Source organism: Barbus barbus, assembly GCF_936440315.1.
Source record: "Barbus barbus genome assembly, chromosome: 37".
Lineage (NCBI taxonomy): Eukaryota > Metazoa > Chordata > Actinopteri > Cypriniformes > Cyprinidae > Barbus > Barbus barbus.
This window is the reverse complement of record NC_136715.1, coordinates 23,881,178-23,897,197: the sequence shown is the minus strand read 5'-3', so window position 1 is coordinate 23,897,197 and position 16,020 is coordinate 23,881,178. Positions and strand designations below refer to the sequence as shown.

General features: G+C 37.4%; 1 protein-coding gene across 1 annotated transcript; it reads left to right on the top strand.

The window, feature by feature from the left end:
• The first annotated feature begins 1,856 nt into the window (after window positions 1-1,856).
• LOC306856453 (casein kinase II subunit alpha-like) lies at window positions 1,857-15,672 on the top strand. Its single transcript, XM_079395747.1, has 13 exons — window positions 1,857-1,972; window positions 5,749-5,955; window positions 7,116-7,227; window positions 8,685-8,786; window positions 8,938-8,988; window positions 9,070-9,129; window positions 9,543-9,626; window positions 9,934-10,044; window positions 11,531-11,632; window positions 13,887-13,987; window positions 14,070-14,218; window positions 14,351-14,440; window positions 15,283-15,672. Exons 2-13 carry the CDS (start codon window positions 5,855-5,857, stop codon window positions 15,396-15,398), a joined length of 1,179 nt encoding a protein of 392 aa, XP_079251873.1. The 5' UTR covers window positions 1,857-1,972; window positions 5,749-5,854; the 3' UTR covers window positions 15,399-15,672.
• Window positions 15,673-16,020: the final 348 nt, after the last annotated feature.

Sequence of the window (16,020 nt, the reverse complement as noted above, 5' to 3'; positions counted from 1 at the left end):
TGGGTGCCGTCAGAATGATGGTTTTGATTATAAAAACCACAGTAATCCACACCACACCAGTCAATCAATTAACGTCTTTTGCAGAGAAAAGTTGCATGTTTGTAAGAAACAAATTCATCATTAAGACATTTTTAACTTTAAACCATTGCTTCTGACTAAAATATGAGTAACTCCATAATATTGCTTTCTCCAGCAAAAAAAGGTCACCTCATCTGGATCAGTGGAGGAAGTGTTACTGTGAATTATGGACTGATTGGTGTAGATTACTTGTGGATCATTGTGATGTTTTTAATCAGCTGTTTGACTCATGCTGACCACTGCAGAGCATCCATTGGTGAGCAAGTGATGCCACTCCAAATCTGATAAAGAAACACTCATGTACATCTTGGATGAGTACATTTTCAGCAAATTTTCATTTTTGGATCACTTGATGCTCTAATAGGGGACCACTAACATTCATTGGATCACTTGATGCTCTAAATAGGGGACCACATGCACAGAATAACAATTTTGAAAACGAGGCTAAAAAAAGTTGCAGGCACACACACATAAGAAATGAACCACATTTCTTCTCACGGAAAGACAGAAATGTGGACCAATGTATACCTGAATTCATTAATTATATATATATATCGTGTTTTATCATGTCAAAATGTTCCAAGAAGCATGATATAATTTTTGATGCAATATGGTTTTGACATAAAAATGCAATGACGTTTCTGCCGTATAAGAAATGAATCACTTAAATCGTTTATGAATTTGCTAGATATGTTTATCTAAAGTGATTTACATTGCATTCAGGCTATACATTTTGCATCCACTGCAATCGAAGCGTTTGTTAGCGCCATGCTTGTTTGAGAAAGTCAGTCAGCATCTATTTGTGATGTTTGGCGCGTGCGCTCTCAAAGCCGTTATCAAACAGCCATATTGAGTCTCTGAGACAGAAATGACTCAATATCCCACTGAAATAAGGATAAATATCTCCACAACGGGCTGAACATTAGCGCGTCAACAGGGCTGTCATCGGAAAGGTAAATGCTTCTCTGCATGCAGTGAAATGTGTGTAAAGCTGTGGTAAAGACTGGTGCTGAGATGAGGAAGCCGGTTCTGCTCATGGGTTGTGTGGAGAAAACTCATGCCATTTATTACACTGTGCTTTCAGAAGTGTGTTTGCATCACTGCTGTAACACATGATATGATCACTGAGTATTTGATGCTAGTCAATTCTTCATTAGTTTGCAGGTGCTGTGTGCTAAATAGCGTGCATCATATCTTTTAACCAATGGTAGCCTATATCTTATCTTTTACTTAGAAAAAGCAGGTTCTAATCACTTGCAGAATGTGAATTATAATTAATATTGGGCAACTAAAAATATATATTTTTTTTTTTCTGGCAAAATGCCAAGTTAATAAAATGTGTGCATCAGTAAGAATTCTGGGTATGCCTAATGCATGGAGTTTATCCCAATGATTTGTATCTAAAATGCAATTTCTATAAAAAAAATTTAAAAACTTGAATTATTGATAACATTAACTGAATTTTCACAGTTTTCTATAATTGACTCAAAAAGCAATGAATGATATTTTTAATTACTTGAAATGTGACTAGCCATGCATCCAGGTTGTTGCCCTGCGTACGGCCCGAGATGCTGGGATAGGCCTCAGCATCCATGTGACCGACACTGGACAAGCAGTTTGGATGGATTTCAAAGGAAGTTCTTACTTGTAACATGTAGATGCCAGCTACAACAATTACTGCACTGATATTAAACCAGTTTTTGTAACTGTAGTGAAAACAGAATTACGAATGCTTTATATTAAATTTTAACTAGTGAAAACCTTTGAAAATCTAAAAGGAAGGTGGAGGTTGATGATTGCATGGAAATTTCTCCCAGTTCCCTTCCTGGACCATTGTGAGAAGAGGCATGCTTGCAGTTTAAAGGCAGTGGTGAGGGTTCTCCATTAACTTCAGGTGATTATTATTATTATTATTAACATTTTACATGTACATCTTACTAGCCCTTTTTGTCCCAGTGTCCCTCTTCACACACACCCACTCCACTCGGGACGCTGCCCAAAGGTATGAAGGGCTTCTGTTCAGGGCCATAGCCAGGATTTTTCAAATACCGAGGTCATTTTTTCTAACCCCCCCCCCCCCCCCCCCCCCCCCACACACACACACACACACACACACACCGGTGCGGTGGCTTCACTTTTATGACGTCATGAGCTATCCAGTTCTCTATTATAGATCAGTGGATTCTAATGACAAATGAAATTTAGCGCTTGACAGTGCTGAACAGTCTGCCACTGACACACACAGGCTCACCTTCTCTCCTACTCTTTCCCTGCCCTTCTGTTGTTGGCTTTTTAAAACTTAATTTAGTTTGATGCAAGTTCCTCTTCATGTCTGCATTTCGCTCAAGACCACACTACGATCGATGTACTAGCTTACGTGAAAAAACATACGGCTTTCCCGCCTCTCTGAATCTGTAGCCTAGGTAACGTGACGTCAAGTGCCGCTGCCTGCAAAGACAGATAGAGGCGGAGATTTCACCTGAGAGATTAGACGGAGAATGTGAATTTAATTGGGAGAAAATACAGACGACATATATGGATTCGGACACGGACCGGGTTCTGTGTTTGGCATTGATCATCACTGCTGGATTGACTAATTTGAAATTTCGGGAAAAAATACCGAGGACATGACCTCGGTGTCCTCAATGGTAGATACGGCACTGCTTCTGTTCCGTCACAAAGAAGAAAAAAAAGACTCCCGGGAAACACACTTCCTTAGAATGTCGTTATATGTTGTAGTATTGAGAGGTTGTTCTCACTGGAATTATTTCAGTAGCCAAACTCATTAATCAGAATTTTCACTAATTAGGCCTCATTACTCGTCATTAATCACTCATTACTCAGAATTTTGCTATCTATAATTTATGTCCTGTGATTGATTAAATGTTAAACTTTACCTGATCTTAGGAAAGTACATATAAATAGTAGGCTATGCCAAATAAAAATGAAAACTCATGGTATTGATACGCACAGATTGGCTTTGGTGTGTATTTGCTAAGCGATGGGTAGGATTAGGGTTGTGGGGCAGATGGGGTAGTAGGCTAAAACTAAGTATTATATGCACGCCAAACACGTTTGTATCATATATACGCCAAAGTCCATTTTTGCGTATCAATACTACGAGTTTTCATTTTTATTTGGCGTACGCATTTTCATGAGACTGTGCTCATATAACAGCATGGAGACAGAAAAGCCTTCAAATTCATTCAGCTGCATCTTTTGATATTTAATTCTTTAAAACAAGTTTATTCGTTGTATTTAAACATCACATATGCTCATTTACAAAACCTCCACAGTTTCATTTATTTATTTTTTATAAAACATTTTACTGTTTTTAAGCATTAATTGTGCAATAAATGAGGCAGATCACGTCTAAGCAAAACTAAATTTGCTTACATAAAATTGAAAGAAACACACCAAGCTCTTCAATAGCCAGGGCCTGTTCATACCCCTACTGATCTTAATATTTAGAAACCATTTCAGATAAGAAAAAATGAAACCCTAGAAATGTCAAATAAAAACTGTACAGTATTTTTTATTTCTTAGATGACTCATGAACAGAGAAACAAGAAAAACATTGATTGTTGGATTTGATCCAAACCAAAATAACAGAGAACCTACCAAATCAAGCATTCATAGACATGTATATTTAACCCACAATTCAGTGCTATATATGGAGATGGGTTGTGAATTAATTTCAACTATTTATGATGTTTCTTCCTGGTTACGTCTGTTGATGTGTTTTGGCATTGAATAATTTGCCGTGCTAATGGCTGCAAATATGTTGCATGAGTGGAAGAAGTCATGTGACTGAAACAGATGAATAGAGCTTTTTAATCTATTATACACTCGAAAAAATGGTACTATATAGCACTAAAAGTGGTTCTTTGGCTCGTAGTCATAGGGGAACCACTTTTGGTGCTGTATAGCACCAAATCTTGGTGCTTCAGTGGTTCTTCAGCGGTTCTTCACCGGTTCTTTGGCATGACTGAGGGGCTATATAGCACCGCTACCATATACAGAACCTGTTAAGCTCCTGTATGGTTCTTCAGCGGTTCTTCAGCGGTTCTTCACCGGTTCTTTGGCATGACTGAGGGGCTATATAGCACCGCTACCATATACAGAACCTGTTAAGCTCCTGTATGGTTCTTCAGCGGTTCTTCACCGGTTCTTTAGCATGACTGAGGGGCTATATAGCACCGCTACCATATACAGAACCTGTTAAGCTCCTGTATGGTTCTTCAGCGGTTCTTCAGCGGTTCTTCAGCAGTTCTTCAGCAGTTCTTCAGCGGTTCTTCAGCGGTTCTTTGGCATGACTGAGAGGCTATATAGCACCGCTACCATATACAGAACCTGTTAAGCTCCTGTATGGTTCTTCAGCGGTTCTTCACCGGTTCTTTGGCATGACTGAGGGGCTATATAGCACCGCTACCATATACAGAACCTGTTAAGCTCCTGTATGGTTCTTCAGCGGTTCTTCAGCGGTTCTTCACCGGTTCTTTGGCATGACTGAGGGGCTATATAGCACCGCTACCATATACAGAACCTGTTAAGCTCCTGTATGGTTCTTCAGCAGTTCTTCAGTGGTTCTTCAGCAGTTCTTCAGCGGTTCTTCACCAGTTCTTTGGCATGACTGAGGGGCTATATAGCACCGCTACCATATACAGAACCTGTTAAGCTCCTGTATGGTTCTTCAGCGGTTCTTCACCGGTTCTTCACCGGTTCTTCACCGGTTCTTTGGCATGACTGAGGGGCTATATAGCACCGCTACCATATACAGAACCTGTTAAGCTCCTGTATGGTTCTTCAGCAGTTCTTCGGTGGTTCTTCAGTGGTTCTTTGGGGAGATTAAGGTGCTATACACCACTGCCGTACAAAGAACCCGTTAAGCCCCTTTAAAACTTCTTTACGAGTCAAAGAACCACCGTTGGTGCTGTTTAGCACCATTTTTGTTGAAGAAATACAATAGCACCTTTAAAGATATATAGCACCAAAAGTGGTTCCCCTATGATTACGAGCCAACCACTTTTAGTGCTTTTTTTTGTGTACTGCAGTTATGCAGCATAAATAATATGAAAGTAACTTTGGTCTTAAATAGATGTAAAATGAATGTAAAATGTAAAATCAAATGAAGTATCCATGACTTAAAGTTTGAAAGTCTCCCATTGACTTGCACCGTTAGAAAGTTCAGCAAACACTTGGTGCCATAATAGCCTGGAAAGCTGATGCTATCATAATGTTTTCCTCTTCCTTTTCTGAGAAAAAAAAAAGTTTTTCTTTTGCTTTCTATCAAGTGCTGGTATGTTCTTGAGAAAATGCTAATTTAACTGCAGACTTAAAAAAATAGAGATTGACATGATTTTATACAATATACTGAAGCAAATGCAGTAGAGAATTCACCTAAAAAAACATTTCATCGTTCATTCAACCAAAATAATTAATGAATAAAACTGGGTGTTTAACTTTTAAGTCAGATTTCAAGTTTTTAGTTCAAACACAACCTAATTAATGCAAAGCTTTGCTGCAGATGACACAAAGTTGGTGCAAAACTTATTCACCACACACACACATAAAAATATAGCCTACATGTGTGTGAAGTGAATTAGCTTATAGTGTCCTCTTGACAAAGTCTCAGATTTTGATTTACTTTATTCACTTTTTTCCCCACAGCATTCCATCTTCTATGGCCCCTTCCCTGTAGCCGGCACTTTCTGCAAAACGGTTCTCATCTGATTTTAAATCGCAGTACAGTAAACACAGTGCTGAACTGTGTGTCATGTCAGGACCTGTGGCGAGTCACGCCAGAGTCTACGCTGAGGTCAACACACAACGGCCCAGAGAATACTGGGATTATGAATCGCATGTTATTGAGTGGGGGTATGTATAACTAAATATATCTATTATTATATTATTATTATGTTATACAGTATATGGTTGCAAATATAAGCATGCTTTTTTCTTTTATTTTACTGTGCATTTTGCTCAAGTAGTAACACATTTAAAGTGGCAAACACAATCGATTTGTTGCCTTCATGTTGTGTTTGTGCTACTTTTTTTTTCGCCCTTGAGGAAAAGCTCCAGGAATGTCACCAGATTCGAGCGGAAAGAGGCGATTATCAGGGGCCCTGCACACTTGTTTTGTTTTTCCTCATCAGTTCATTGATGAAATGCTTCTGCAGTTTTCATTGTGCTCTTTTCACTGATGTGGTTCAGACTTGCCTTTCTGTAGCCATTTGCAGTTAATGCTTTTAGAAGAGCTCTTTTGACTCCTTTGAATTTTGCTTGATATTGTTGGCTGATCACATGCTTTTTTTCAGTGAGTTTTTTTAACAGTTGCTTGGACCAATTTTTTCGATACTTGGGTCACTTTTTCAAAACTCCTTACATAGTGAGCACAACAGTTGTCTATATGGGCTTAACTGTGGATCATTTATCATCGCTTTAGCACAGAATACATTCAGTGACTACCACTAAAACTCTATGAACCTACAGGTCAGTTTGCACATTTACATACTCTTTCCAAAACTGTTCAACTTAAATTCAAAACATAATATGAAACTGAATAAAACAGCTACATTTGAGTAATACCATTTTGAAAATCTAAAAAATGAAATGCTATTAAAACAATTAGATGAAGCTAAACACATACACAGGTGTTAGTCTTTAATTCCATCTATACAGAAGGAGAACACTTAGGAATAATGTTGTACTGTAATTCAAGCATGGACCATATTCTGCAGTGAATTCTAAACAGTAGACTCTGATATTCTTGTTTTTAAAATACATTTTACAAAAGAAAACGTAATGCTACCTGTTTCTGATTTTAGGTCAGTGTTTTCCAGCATAATGGAAAAATGAGTTGATTTGATACATATATAAAGTATTTTGGTAGTTTTGTGCACTTTAAATGTGAATTAACCGCCGTGCTAAGCTGAAAACTGTGTGAAGAGTTTTGAAAAAGTTACCTTAGTATTGATATTGTAAAAGCTGTAAAATGACCTAAATGCTTATTTAAATACTTAACATATATTTTCCAGCAATCAAGATGATTTTCAACTGGTCCGCAAGTTAGGCAGAGGAAAGTACAGTGAAGTATTTGAAGCAATCAACATTACAAACAATGAGAAAGTTGTGGTTAAAATACTAAAGGTAAGAACAGTTCCTCCTGATCCCGTGGTTAACAGAAATGGGCAATGCAAATATAAAAATTAAGGCATTTGAAGCCATGTTTTACTTAATTTGTCAAATATTAATGTGGCATGTCGGTGTACCTGTCCAGAGTTATCTGTGCCTTTAAAGAATATATTGTTGTTAACACAAATGACCTGTCAATATAAAAAAAAAAAACACGGTAACACTTTATTTTAAGGTGTCATTGTTACATGTTACATGTACTTACTGTTATAATAACAATTAATTATGCATAATTACATGCAAGTAACCAAACCAAGCCATATAGTAATTATATGTAGTTAATTAAAATTACTTAAAGGGGTCATGCCCATTTTCCACAAGTTGATACGATTCTTTAGGGTCTTAATGAAAAGTCTATAACATACTTTGGTTAAAATTTCTGGTAACACTTTAGAATACTGTTTCTTACTTACTGCATAACTAATAAGGAATTACTGAAGAACTAACAGGTAATGATTCATTAACACTTAACTCACTACTGTTAACTACTAAGGAAGATGTGTTAACCAATCAGTATGTAATACAATTTTATGATTGTGTTAAGTAACAGTTAGCTAATCAATAACTGAAGTATTTTGTCATACCTCCTGAAGAACTACTATAAATTATCTACTAGTTAAGTTTCCTTTAGCCGTGAAACTGGCTAACTAGCACATTATTAGGAAAGGTGAGCTGCAAAGATTCATAAAAAACCCTTACACTCACTTCATCTGTAGATGAAGCTGGATCACGAACATAGAAGCATTTAGGCAGATCGGGGATCGGCGCATTCACTTCAAAGTGAAAGTAACGTTAATCCTCTGCATCTTCAGCGGCTCAGATGTCGGGAGTAAATGACGACTGCTATATTCATTATTACATCCAACAACAAAACACCTCAATCTCTTAATCAGAGACATCTTGTCTTCCCCTGCACCGGAGGCGGACAGCTCTCAGCTCACTCAGGGCGGGTCTAGGGTAAGACGGCCTTGTCAATCAACTATGATGGGAGGGGTCTGTACAGAACTACATCATTCTGACAGGACTCTCAGAACAGCCTGATTTGAGAAAGGGGATTTTAAAATAGGGATTTAAAAAAAAACACTGGCTGGATTTTTATCATTATCGGATGGATGTGTACACACACTTCCAACACACATTTATCTTCAAACAACTTGAAAAGTGAATTTTGCATCCGATGACCTCTTTAAGTGTGTAATTAACAATGACACCTTAAAATAAAGTGTAACCAAAAACACAGCCAGAGGTGCCAAAAGGTGACACAGATGTACAAATAATCTACTCTTTTAATTTTAATTGATTTGTTTTTTTATGTAATCCTTTCTATTTTGAAAAACCACTGCAGCTGCATTTAAAAAGTTGTTACAGACCTAATAGTTTGTGGATCATTAAGAACTCTCTCATTTTTTTAGCCTGTGAAGAAGAAGAAGATAAAGCGTGAAATAAAGATTCTTGAGAACCTTCGCGGAGGTCCAAATGTCATTACCCTCCTGGACATCGTCAAAGACCCAGTGGTCAGTACTCAGAACCCTTGCTGGTGGTGATATTTGCAATACAACAATAACAATCAAATTATCCTGTAAAAACAGATTTTAGCACTCAAGTGTATTTATTTTGTTTGATTTTACCAAAGGAAATAAAACCTTTTTTTTTAACACATTGCAGTCCAGAACACCAGCCTTAGTTTTTGAACATGTGAACAACACAGACTTTAAGGTAAAAACCTTATTCTCAATCTCAGATAACCTCAAAAACAAAAATCTGTAATGTAATTAGTTTCATCTTTGTTTTCATCAGCAACTGTATCAGAAACTGACAGACTATGACATTCGCTTCTACATGTTTGAGATTCTGAAGGTGAGAATTGGAGTACTTAAAACTCTTTTAAAAATAAATGTTCACCAGAGACTAGCTTATGTTTACAAATCATGGTTTCTAGTGATTTTTAAATGTATATTTCCTGTGAATTAAGTAAATAATTAAATGTTTGTTTGGCCATTTTTCTTACAGTTTAGTAAAAACATTTTGGTTAAAGGTTGAATTCATCACTACAATTTGTGTAAAAATAAGAAAAACTAAACAAGCTTATATACTTGTCTTTCCCACATTCTGTTATTAGCATTTTACATTTTGAAATATGCAGCAAATCAAACATTAGATACGTACATCAGATTAGAAGTCTGTTCTGTATTGTCGTTCCTGTAAACCATTTGGATTCCTGTAATAGCTTTAGAGGTTTTGATATGATCTTATGTTTTGTATGTCTCTAGGCTTTGGATTTCTGTCACAGTATGGGTATTATGCACAGAGATGTCAAACCACACAACATCATGATTGATCATGAGCACAGAAAGGTAGTCAATGTTTACTTCAAAAGTTAACCTGTCAACACTGCTTAATATTCACATAAGAAACAACAACATTGATTTTTTTAGATGAAAGTATGTTAGAAACAATTATTAAAAACTAAGTAAGAAATAATGCTGCATAGTTCTAGGAAAGGGACATTTGTATGCAGGCATAAAACAGAGCCTTGCTTGGAGGTTTAAAGTTTCAATAAGCCATTGACGTTTGCAGCATGTATACATATCATTAGCATTATGTATACATATGGACAAACAGGCCGATGTCAAATGACTGTTGAATGCTGTTGTGTTTCAGTTGCGTCTCATTGACTGGGGACTGGCTGAATTCTATCACCCAGGACAGGAGTACAACATCAGAGTGGCCTCTCGCTACTTTAAAGGACCAGAACTACTGATAGATTACCAGGTCAGACCTAACATCTATCCATATACAGAAGTCCAACTGAAAATACAGTGGGGAAAAAAAATATTTGATCCCCTGCTGATTTTTTACGTTTTCCCACTGACAAAGAAATGATCAGTCTATAATTTTAATGGTAAGTTTATTTGAACACTGAGAGACAGAATAACAACAAAAAATCCAGAAAAACGCTTTTCAAAAAGGTTATAAATTGATTTGTATTTTAATGAGTGAAATAAGTATTTGATCCCCGATCAATCAGCAAGATTTCTGGCTCCCTGGTGTCTTTTATACAGGTAAGGAGCTGAGATTAGGAGCACTCTGTTAAAGCGAGTCTCAGTTTGTTACCTGTATAAAAGACAACCAGTCCACAGAAGCAATCAATCAATCAGATTCCAAACTCTCCACCATGGCCAAGACCAAAGAGCTGTCCAAGGATGTCAGGGACAAGATTGTAGACCTACACAAGGCTGGAATGGGCTATAAGACCATCGCCAAGCAGCTTGGTGAGAAGGTGACAACAGTTGGTGCGATTATTCGCAAATGACTCTCAGTCTCCCTCGGACTGGGGCTCCATGCAAGATCTCACCTCGTGGAGTTTCAAAGATCATGAGAACGGTGAGGAATCAGTCCAGAACTACACGGGAGGACCATGTCAATGATCTCAAGGCAGCTGGGACCATAGACACCAAGAAAACAACTGGTAACACTACTCTGTGAAGGACTGAAATCCTGCAGCGCCCGCAAGGTCCCCCTGCTCAAGAAAGCACATGTACAGCCCGTCTGAAGTTTGCCAATGATTCAGAGGAGAACTGGGTGAAAGTGTTGTGGTCAGATGAGACCAAAATCCAGCTCTTTGGCATCAACTCAACTCGCCATGTTTGGAGGAGGAGGAATGCTGCCCATGACCCCAAGAACACCATCCCCACCGTCAAACATGGAGGTGGAAACATTATGCTTTGGGGTGTACCGTCAAGGTCAGGGCATTGAAGCCAACCAGGGCATTGAAAATGGGTCGTGGATGGGTATTCCAACATGACAATGACCCAAAACACACGGCCAAGGCAACAAAGGAGTGCCTCAAGAAGAAGCACATTACAGTCCTGGAGTGGTCTTGCCAGTCTCCAGACCTTAATCCCATAGAAAATCTGTGGAGGGAGCTAAAGGTTCGAGTTGCCAAACGTCAGCCTCGAAACCTTAATGACTTGGAGAGGATCTGCAAAGAGGAGTGGGACAAAATCCCTCCTGAGATGTGTGCAAACCTAGTGACCAACTACAAGAAACGTCTGACCTCTGTGATTGTCAACAAGGGTTTTGTTAAACGTATAAAATCAACAGGGGATCAAATATTTTTTTTTCCCCACTGTATAGCTTAAGGTTTTTTACTATAGATTAAAATGTCTAGTCAGCCACTTGAAAAGTTTTTACACCCTTTAAAACTCTTTAGCGTTTTGGAAATCTGAAACAAATCACTTTTATTCTGTCCTTCCAGATGTATGATTACAGTCTTGATATGTGGAGTCTTGGTTGTATGCTGGCCAGTATGATTTTTAGGAAGGAGCCATTCTTCCATGGACATGATAACTATGACCAGGTGAATATTTTTATAAAATGATAAGCCTCACATAGATGATACATGTACCCCCTAAACATTTTCCTTATTTACTTTAACAATTTGTAATAGCCTCACTCTAACCTTGATATTTGCTTTAAAAAATAATAATAAATTACAAAAAAATTAATTAGAGAACCAGAAATAAAGGCCCACTAACACCAAGGACAATGACTATAACAATAACGATAACACTTTGTTTTACAGTCCGGGGGGCTGTTCCATAAACCAAGATTAGAGTATAAGCCAGGCTTATTTCGGTTAGTCAGGCTTATTTTTGGTAGATTCGGTTTCATAAATCAAACTTAAAAAAGTTCAAACTCAGTTACCCCGGCAACTTATGCTGGCAAACTAACCTGGTCCGGAGCAGGCTAACTGTCAGGCTAAGCTGAGCTCCTCTAACTCTGACCAATAGGAACGCATCCATATTACCACTGACTCTCTCACATACAGTCAGTTGAATTTATTATCGGTCCAAAAATAAAAGTATACAGAAAATACACCTTAAATAATCCAATAAATAAAAAATAGGCTACAACCAACTGTATTTAATGTATTGTGCCCAAAATGTAGGCGAATGACATTAACATAGTTGCTACTTGTGCATGCAGTTGATCAGCAGTTTCTAGCCATGCAGCCTTTCTCTCTGAATTTATGACAGCTGTACCTTTTATGGTTATTAGAACATTAAAACATTACAATCTAAAATGGCTCTTTAAAGCATTAAAGCATAAAAACACAATCAAAAGTTAAAATCACTGAATTAAAAATGTAAATTTATAATAGAAATCAGAGTACATTTTAACTGATAAGAGGAACACACATTTAACTCATTTGAGCTAGTGATTAACAGTTGCTGCTATCATAAAAATACACTTATATGTAGTAAAATTCTATGCGTCACATTTAATGTCCAACAACAAATATTTTAGCAGAATGTATATTTTATTCAGAATTCTTGCGCTAGTATTCTATTCTGCTCCGTCTGTGTAGCGCGCATGCGCGCCGCGGCGCTCGTTCTCTCGCATAAGCCTCGCCCACTCCTGACAGCTAAATGGATATATTTGCATGGCTTTCTGACATTTACAGATGTAAAAAATATACCTGTGACGTATCAGTTATGCACTGAGGAAAACACAATGTTTCAAATGCGTTAAACAGCACAAATATTCGCTGTTTGCTACGGTGGATCGATTTGATCCATGATCGACATTAAGGGCTGCTTCAGAATAAGCGTGTACGTCACATTATCCTGACTCACTGAACCTGGATAGCATTAGTCAGATTGCGTGAACTTGAATTGTCGTTTATGGAACCGCTTTAGTCCCGATTGATTTGTTAGGTTAGTTCAAGTCAGGTTTTGGACTTTAATCCCCGCTTTTCTTAGCGTCTTTTATGGAACAGCCCCCTGTTCTGCTTGTTCATACTATGTATGTATTATAAAAATTATAATAATCTTGTAATAACTAGGTACTAACCCTGAACCTACCCCTAAACCCAGCCTTAACCATGTAGTTACCTTATATTACCCAGTACTTTCTCAGGTAAGTACATAAGTACATAAAGTGTAACCACAATAACTGTAATTATAAAGTTTTAATAATCATTCTAATTCCACGAAAATAACTACAAAGAGGAACAATTCGAAGGAATCGGTTTAATTTTTTATTTTTCCAGTTGGTAGAACAATAAAAACACTGACAGCCAATTAGAATCCACCTAACTTTGAAAAGCTCAGGCATTTCTATAAACTGCAGTGTGTGCTCATAATAAACAGAACAGTATTGTCCTTTGGTGTGGACACTAATATAATTGTATGGTTATAGTTATTGTTCTTGTCATGAACAGACCTTAACTGTGGAATAAAGAGAAATGAACCCTCAGCAGTGCTTGCAATATAACACTGTTTTGAATTTGCTTATTTTTTATATGATAATTTTAGTTAAAGGTGTACTGATTTATATGTGATTTTGTTTTCTTAAACATTACAAGAAATTTAGGATTAAAGTTTGAAAATGTACTTAAAAGCCACTAGTCTTTTTTACAGTGTCTTTGTTATACATATCACATTACTATTAGCCTATTAATTATTATAATAAAAGCAATAACAATACGTAAGTTCAAGTATCTCTCATATAGTAACATGAGCACTGTGACGTATATGAAGGCAGTTGTTGGTCTTTACTTTTGGAGTTGTATTGACTGAATTGATCACGATGTTCCTATTTCTTCAAAGTTGGTGAGAATAGCTAAAGTTCTTGGAACAGAAGATCTTTATGATTGCATTGATAAATACAACATTGAGCTGGAGCCTCGATTTAATGACATTCTGGGAAGGTGAGCCCTCCTTATAACCTGGCATTGTTAGCACTGTCTTCTGTAATTTGATTTTAGCCAATTTACATTTACCTCATGTTAGACATTCCCGTAAGCGATGGGAGCGGTTCGTTCACAGTGAAAACCAACACTTGGTCAGTCCTGAAGCTCTTGACTTTCTGGACAAGTTGTTGCGTTACGACCATCAGACCAGACTGACTGCACGAGAGGCCATGGAGCACCCCTACTTCTGTAATAGCATTTGAAATATTACATTAGCACCAGGTCTATTGAATTACTGTGAAGAGAATTGCATTTGATTCTATACATTTACACTAACAAATACTAGTATATTTAATTATGAAATCTTGCCCCTTTCCTTAGTCCCTGTTGTGAAAGATCAGATTCGCATCGCAGGATCAACTACTGTGCCAACAACTAACATTGCAGTGAGCACTGCCACTATGATAACAGGTGAGCTATACCGAGCATATATCAAACTCTTTGCCTGCTTTAAAATGTCAATATAAAATAATAATGATTCAAACACACACCCACATTTTTGTTAGATTTTGTCCATAGAACTTGGCATGCTTTAAATCTGGAAAATTCATTTAAGCACAGGTCACAGAATCAAGAAAAACAGAATTATGATTTTATACCAATTAAAAATAAGCAAATTTATTTGTACTTTACAATGTACTTTAAAATATGCATTAATAGATCAAATGACCAAAACATTTTTACATTGGTACCCGATGAATGCATTCTTTATGGAATTAAGCTTGTATTTTTCATCCAAAGGATGAAAAAAAAGTAAAAATAAACTTTTATAAATGAGTCTATATCTTCTGAAATTTTTTGTTTAGTTCTGAGTTTACATCTCGTAAAAAAAAAAAAAAAAGGTGATTGCTTGTATATCTTAATTCTGACTTTTTTCTTGCGAATTCACATCTTATGCAATTTGGGGTTTATATCTCAGGATTCTGACTCAGAATTGCGAGAAAGAAGTCAGAATTGTGAAATAAAAAGTCTTAATTACTTTGTTTTTTTTTTTTTATCCCTTGGCAGAAGTTTCCATAGTGCATTTAAACTTAATTCATCGAGCATTTTCTTCAAAGAGCCCTGAAAGAAAATGTATCATGGTTTCCAGAAAAATATAAGGCAGGAACTGTTTTCAACACTGATAATAATAAATGTTTCTTTAGCACCAAATAAGCATGACCAAATTTGAGGAGAGCTCACATGTACATCCAAGGAATTGCTTGTGTCACTAGAGTGTTTGAGATTCCTCTTTTTCCTGACTGCTTCACCAGGAATAGCGGCGCTTCCAGCCTCCACAGCTCTAGGGGCCCTGACGGGTTCCCCTATTCTCATGGCCCCCAGCAGCCTAAACACTCCAGTGCCTACAGCCACGGGGGCCGCTCAGTGACGTCACCATACCTGTCACACCAAACCTGCTGAGGATCTCTGGGACTGTTGTTAGATAGAGCTGCTCGGCACCACCACCCCTCAGTTTACCCCGCAGGCAGTGCAGCATGAGTTTATCTGAAACTGCATGCACTTCATCATGAGATGTTCACCTTCATGCATTTACCTCAGGCAGACGTGCGCTGGATGTGTTTGAGAGCTTATTCACAGAAAGAGAATCATCCTGTGTGATATTACATACATTGTCCTGCCATTAAACAGCTTAGCTTTACTTGAAAACAGATGGACTATTTCTTGGGGCAAGTGAAGCACGTGGTAGCACAGTATTTCTGTCAGCAGTCAATGAGCAAATCCTCTCTCAAGTGTGAAATGATACTGCCGTAGTTCGGAGTGTGTATTGGTGCTGTTTACTGTAGCTCACATCAGGTCACACCAATCGCCTTGACTCAACACACAGCAGTGTCTTTAGCTCCTCTCACTGTAGACGTCCCGTATAAATGGCAATGCTGTGGCATTTTTATATACAGTGGGGGAAATAAGTATTCAACACTTGAACAAATTTTTTATTAAATACATTTCCAGTGCAGCAATTCACATGAAATGTTGACCAGATGTTGGTATTA